Below are 7,227 nucleotides of genomic sequence, written 5' to 3'. Positions count from 1 at the left end.
AGGCCAGATTAAGATGGTTTGGACAGAGGAGGGAGAGTGAGTATATTGGTAGGAGAATGTTGGACATGGAGCTGCCAGGAAGGAGGCAAAGAGGAAGGCCAAAGAGGAGGTATATGGATGGAAAAAATGAGGATATGAAGCTAGTGGGTGCAAGTGTTGAGGATGCAGAAGATAGGGATAGGTGGAGAGAGATGATTCGCTGTGGCGACCCCTGAAGGGAAAAGCCGAAAGAAGAAGAAGATTTACAGTGATGTTCTGACACAACATGGCCTATTCATCATCTGTGGAATAAAAACATGTTTAAATTAATATAGAGTATTGTAGAACATAATGTTTCCTTATTTGATTTCTTGTTCAATTCATGTTTCTGTCATGAAAATAAAATTACATGAGACTTTATTATAGAAGAATGCAGTAGTGTTCTAGATTATATTCTATGTTAGTTCATTTTAAGTAGATCTGATGTTTTACCTGGCTAACCTGAAAGGCCTTCTGTGAACCACCCATGTTTACTGATCTGCCTCAGGCTTGGTCTTTTGGTGGGATCTTGCTCCAAGCACCAGTTGATCAGATGGCGGCAGGCTGTGTGGGCAGTGATATGAAACAGAGACAGAAATTTAGTCACAAAATTTTAGTCAAAAAACTTCTGCTTGCAACTTCACTATCATTTTTCTCAGATTTGTTGTAATATCTCAAAATGCTGTTTTTATATTCTCTCACATTCAGACAGGCCAGGTATGAAATTGAGGGACCCAGCAACAATTTCCTCCTCATTACTGAAGGGCATTTCTCCACAGACTAAGCTGTATAGGAGAATGCCAAGACTCCAGACGGTAGCATGGTCGGCGTAGTACTGTTGTTGCTGGATCCATTCTGGAGGCCAAAAATCTGGAGTTCCTGAGCAGAAGAGCAAAAACAACATCAGTAAGATCACAACCTAGATATTCCTTTAATTCTGAGCAATATCTGTTGATGAGCAATTACCTGCATATTCCTCGTAGGGCGTGTCCTGCCACAAATCGCCACAGCCAAAATCGATCAGTTTTATGTCCAGGGTGTCGGAGTTGAAAAGAAGGTTTTCCGCCTTGATGTCACGGTGGAAAACCTTCCGACTTTGGCAGTAGCGGGCAGCCTCGACCACCTGCAGCATGAAATAATAATAATAATAAAAAATACCATCAGTCATTGAACACTAAAGAAAACTCTCAGGATCAAAATCAAACGAGCTCAATTAAATTTCCTCTAAACACAACTAGTTAGATGACTGTAACTATGTACTATACTCTAAAAAGAACAACCAGTCTCAGCAAGACTGGACCCTTACAGCCACATCACATAGTCACAGCCACACCATACATCAGTACCCCTAAATAAACAGTTCAATCACACACGTATCTAAATTACACACACAAACAAAATACAAATGATGCCTTTGTGGATTGTTTTTCTTAGTATTACTAACTTCACCATTATTATTTGCATTTGTGCATCACTTTGTGTTCTCCATTTTTATGGGATTTTTACTTTGTGAAGCATCTGATAAAGCTAGCAAACATGTTATCACGAGTCAATCAAGAACAAACAAATCAACAGCAAACAAATTCTTTGGTTATCCAAAGAGGGACCATAGTGAAAGATGAATCACCTGCAGCATGATCATTTTGGCCAGCACCTCACTGAGTGTGCCTCCTTCACTCAACAGTAGCTCATATACGTCCATGCAGGGGATTGGTCTTTCCAGGACTAACAGGAGGCTGTTGTCCATTTCAAACCAATCCACAAGCTGCAGAACGTACTGGCAGTGAGGTGGCTTTGACAGCATTTGCATTAAAGCCACCTCTAGATGGAGCTTGCAGGTCTCGCCAGGCTAGCAATAAAAAACCCCCATAAAATTAGCATAGTTTCATAGTTTTCAGTATATGAAACCTAGATGCTGCTGTGAGCTAAGACTAATGTGACTGAACTGAGGAGAATTAGACTTTGAAAGAAAGATATTTGCAGAATATGGATGTTATGTTGGATGTGTTATGGTGAAAGTACGCTAGTTTGAAGTGTCAGTTACCTTTAGCTCACATTATATTACTTGTTCAATTTATAATGAATATGTTGTTGCTTATATGTGATTTGATGTAATCTAGTTATTGACCCTAACTATCTGATTGGAGTGGGGGTGTTGACTTATGAAAGTCGTCAGGAACAGTGACTAATGCAGCATCTAGGATTCTTATACTGAAAAATGACAGCAAGTTGCATTCGTTTTGCATAGTTTTGGTCTTTAAAGAAATTGTAAACAGGACTTTATTGCTACTATCACAGCAGTCAAGTAAGGTTACTTACAGCTGTGATGTACAGCTCCGAGCCATCCTTACGGATGTGTTTAATGGCGACCTACAAACAAAACAAAACATAAACAAATAGGAACGAGCCTTAAGCATTAAATCTAGTAATAGCTCTGTTCAGTGTGTTATCTTATTATGACCGATAATAGAACTAAAACCTAGACACATTTTATTTATACCATTTATAGGTTAGCTCTGTACCTTATGACAGTTGGTAGTGTAATGTCTCTAACTAGATAATCAACTTGTGCGTTGTAACTGAATAAACTATCAGTAAATTTTAAAGGGATAATGTAATTGCATTTTCTAATGTGTAATCTGTCCCAGCATTTCCTTATTCCTGTGTCAGGAAATAAAAATGTGACATCACACGAGCTGGAGACAGAACCTGGGTGTCTAAAACCACTAAACACCTGGTGTATATATAGGGAGGCTTATCAAGGGAAACAGGTGAGGGCAGAAGGTGCGAACAGAACAGTGAAATAGGTGGGACAAATAACAACGAGATCACATGACACAGAATTCATAAACGCAAGCTTAAAACTAGTCCCGGGATTAATACGGTTCTATCTAATCTTATCTGATCTGATCTTATCTTATGAAAAACGAAAAAAGTATTTCAATAATCCTCTTTTCAAAAAAACAATGAGGACTTGAATCCTGTGAAGTAAACCTACAAAAAAGGGATGCCCTACAATGAAATTACGACCTTATTATAGATTTAAATCACCAGAGAAAGTTTTTGGAGCACATGCAAAAATCTGGACAATGCTCATGTCATTAACCTCATTAATGCTCTACAGTTCATGTATTGTGTTGACCAGTGCAATCTGCAGGATTTGCACAGGCATTTACCTGCTGTCCATCTTTCCTACGAACTCCTTCGTACACTGATCCAAAGCCTCCACTCCCCAGCAGATTTCCGATGGTGTACAGATCGAGAAATCTCTGTGCTAAAGAAAACAAATAAAGAAAGACACGAAATGAGCCTCGTGTTTGTTGTCCTCTTCTGTGTGTATGTAGCGCGCTGAGTTAGCATTAACGTAAGGGATCGCTCGCCTAACTCAAGATGCAGCAGAAATCACACGAAGCTCACACAGGTCGCATTTCACATCTCGAGGGGTTTTTAATAGCAACAGCGTTATTTATTTAAAGAAGACAACTTAAATGAGCAACAGAAATGAAAATAAAAAGATCGGAGCCGCACACATGCTGTACTCGCGGCTCAGGTGACTGCAGACTGACCACAACAAAAAACAAAAATGGCGCTCTGCTCTTAAAGGAGCCACAGCTTATTTCACTCGTTACAGGTGAAATGGTCAGTAATAAATCAGTGGTTTATTTCATGTATTTAGTTCAATCATTTGTCTTACATACCCTTTGGATCACTGAGGAATTCCAGACAAGCAGGATGTAAAGTGGGCACCTCTTGGACCTGAAATATCCAATATCACCTTTACAAAAGTATTCTCTCACATTATTTGTACATACATATTGCTACAGCAGCGTTTGGCTCAAGTATAAAAATAAGATATAACTTGAATTAAAAAGAGTTTATTACCTCGTCGTCCACATCCCAATCCTCAGACTGGATGTCTTGGTAGGTTGTGAACTTTTCAGGCATCGGGGTGTCATCTGCCTCTGAGTCCAAGTCCCACATCTCAGCTTGCAGCTCCGTGAAAACGGGCATTTCAGCTGTATCCTGCGATCGGTGGTAGTCCATATCCCACACTAGGTCCATCATCTTCAGGAACGATGTATTTATTTCAAGAATGCAGCACTTTCCAAAATCAGATAATCCTCTCTGGTCAGCGCGTGTGTTGTTCTGTTTAAAAAATAACCGTTGCCATGGCAATGACGCAAACTTCATTACGTCTTAAATTCTAAAAAAAATATAGTCTAATCAGTCTGAGTGAAGGACATTAGACCACTTATTTTTTCTTGTAAATATTAGACATCCGACAGACAAGTAAATCTGACTTGTGACTCTCTGGCATATTTACTCGAATTAATAAAGTACTTGAAGCAAATTGTAAAAAATCATGTAAAATTTACGCCGTCTTGAAGCGAGGAATCTGCGCATGCGTGGAAAGTAATGCCGCGATGATTCAAGGCTTCTCCATCAGTTCTCGAAGGGTAAGTACTATTTAAAACCGCATTATATTACGGATTATTAGATTTAATTTATTAAAGAAATGGCATTTCATTAGATGATTGTGTTATCATCACTTAATTCTGTACCTTTTAATAGTTTAGCGTGTTCTTGAGTTAGCTTTGTAAAACGAGCGCCATATAAGCTAACGTTAATGTTGTAGTCAACGTTGCAAAGTGTTTAACGAGTTTTTAAGATTAAGTTTGTTAAGTTTAAGTTTTTGTTGAATATTTGTTATTTTGTGTGGTTAACAATTCGTGAACACGTTTTCATTCCCTCAATTTACATAAATCGTGCACAATATAAATCATTCCCCCAGTCTCTAATTACTTTACTAAATTGTGCGTTGTTTGTTAATAGGTCCCTTCTTTACTCAGTCGTGTCCACTTTGTAAATGACCACAACTCAAGAAACCAAGAAAAGCTGAACTGAACTATCTGCCACCACATCCTAACGGGGAATCCATTGAGACTTTAGAAAAAGAAAGACAAAGAGTGTTTGGAGAGAAAATGTCTAAAACCTTTTCTTACAGGAGTCACGAAGTTGTTCATCTCAGCCCCCCAATGAAAGATTTCCAGGAGAGATGGCCTGCCTTATTCTCAGAGGCTCAGGTAATTGAAGCCAGTTACATTATTGTAGATATCACATTTTGATTGTTTGCTGTTCATATAAGGATACTTTTGTGTGTGGATTATTTAACTTATTACAGATAAAGGAGGAATTCTGAAGAATTACGGCTGTGCTCCCGGAGCAAACCTTCATGTGGAAACTAGATGGCTACACGCCGAAACTCTTGGAGCTTTGCTAAGGGAGGTGCTGCGGGAGTCAAGATACAGTCAACACTGTAGTTCATACTGTGCGTTGACTCCAGTATGAAACCAGTACCTATAAACCAGTTAAGCAATCTCTAATGATAACTTGGGTATTGGCTGCTATAATTTTATATATCATCATTCACAAATGCTGCTTGACCACACCCATTCCTGTACATCTATCTGTCTTTCTGTCTATTGTACTCATTGAAACCATTGGAACATCTTTGTAAAAAGTTTTAATACTATTTAAAAATGTAAGAAAAAGTGTTCTAAAATGAGATTTCTTTTATTCAGTACTGATTATTAGTTATAAATCTCTTCACAGGGCCATACCATTGAGAAACAACAAGATGGTGTGATCCGCAGTCTCGCTGAATATCTTGGAGAGAGGGACAGAGAATCTTTTCAAAAATGGCAATGTAAGTCCCAGACATGTTATGCGAAACATTTCTATCCAGTCTATAAAATTGTTTTTGACCATTTTCAATTGTTTCTACAACAGTATAGCTTATGATGTTATTAACACTTGAAATTGTTTTTTTCTCCCATCATCCTCCTGGATTGCATAAGGATGGCAGTCAAGAAGACTTCACAGATGATGTCATGATGATTCTTGTTAATGGAAACAGAGACGGAGAGCCAGAGGTTCATATTGTTCTTGAAGGAAGCAAAGTTCTAAGTAAATGTGCAAATACTGCTAAAGCTTGTGCTCTCCTGATGTCTGTGGTCATGTTTTGATAGTGAGATTATCATATCTATGCATAAAACTGCTGATGTTGGAGTTTTAATATGTGTTTAATATGTCATTGAACATGGATGTTTAGCATTGCTCAAGCTGTTTCAAAATGTCTTGAAGTGATCTTAAGCTTTAAAGGTTTCTGTAAATGCTTGTTAATTCTTGCATTGTTATTTCTTCCTAATAAAACACTGTTAACTACACATTTTTGGGGTGGGGTCAGGGGCTTAGTTAACAGGTTTTATTTGTAACTGCAGTCTGTTAGTCATGTTTTGATAGTGAGATTAAGAAGCTGTCATATCTATGCATAGAACTGATAATGTTGGATTTGTAATGTGTTTAATATGTCATTGAACACTGACGCTTAATCTGTTTAAAAAACATATTCAGGGCTGCAATAAAAAAGCTCCAAATATCTGGAATATATATATATATATATATATGCTAGACATTTGGAGCTCTTTTATTTTTTATTGTATTTTTAAATGCTCATGTTTAGGCTTTAATTAAATTTTCTTTACATGTCTTACATGTCTTAGTAATTGTGTATTTGAACCCTACAGAAATATCACATATGATATTTGTGATATCACAAATATCATATCTTGGCAATGACACAAGAAATTACTAAGTGATGTCAATTTTCTTGACACATATTTAAAAAATTACATAAAATATTACTATTTTACAAATAAGATTCTATGAATCAAATGATCTGACTCAGTGAAGAGCTGGAATAAGTTTCTGTAGTGAATGATGCAGACTGAACTGGGAGCTACTAAAGGGAAGGTTGTTTTTTGTATCATTTTTATCAAGTGGGGTTGGCTGGTATTACATTACAACTCACATTAAAATGTTTAAAGGATGTTTTCACACCAGGCACTGCAAAGGAAATAAATGGGAACAGTTTCCACCATAGAGACTCCTTCAGTTTATTTGTATAGGGCTTTTGACAATTGCCACAAAATCAGCTGTACAGCAATATGGATGTATGTTTAGATCCCTGATGAGTGAGCCTGAGGAGGCAGCAACAAAGGAAAACTCCTTGATATGTAGGAGTGGGTGATTATGACAATAATATCATATCATGATTCTTCAAGACATTTCTACTAATATCCATCACAGTATATGAATGGCCAGCAAACAGTAGTGTTGTGATGAGCTAACCAAAGAAAAAAACTTTAT

The 7,227-nt window shown here is 37.4% G+C and overlaps 1 protein-coding gene across 1 annotated transcript; it reads right to left on the bottom strand.

Annotated features, from left to right (window-relative positions):
* Window positions 1-270: 270 nt before the first annotated feature.
* LOC131353796 (serine/threonine-protein kinase pim-2-like) lies at window positions 271-4,083 on the bottom strand. The gene is made up of 9 exons (XM_058390871.1): window positions 3,901-4,083; window positions 3,717-3,774; window positions 3,195-3,292; window positions 2,338-2,388; window positions 1,646-1,867; window positions 985-1,141; window positions 721-897; window positions 481-582; window positions 271-281 (listed from the first exon to the last, which is right to left on the bottom strand). The coding sequence occupies exons 1-9, from the start codon at window positions 4,081-4,083 to the stop codon at window positions 271-273; spliced, it is 1,059 nt and encodes a 352-aa protein (XP_058246854.1).
* Window positions 4,084-7,227: the final 3,144 nt, after the last annotated feature.

This window comes from Hemibagrus wyckioides, linkage group LG06, assembly GCF_019097595.1.
Source record: "Hemibagrus wyckioides isolate EC202008001 linkage group LG06, SWU_Hwy_1.0, whole genome shotgun sequence".
NCBI classification, from domain to species: Eukaryota; Metazoa; Chordata; class Actinopteri; order Siluriformes; family Bagridae; genus Hemibagrus; species Hemibagrus wyckioides.
The sequence above is the reverse complement of the archived record's forward strand: the minus strand, read 5'-3'. Positions and strand labels throughout refer to the sequence as shown.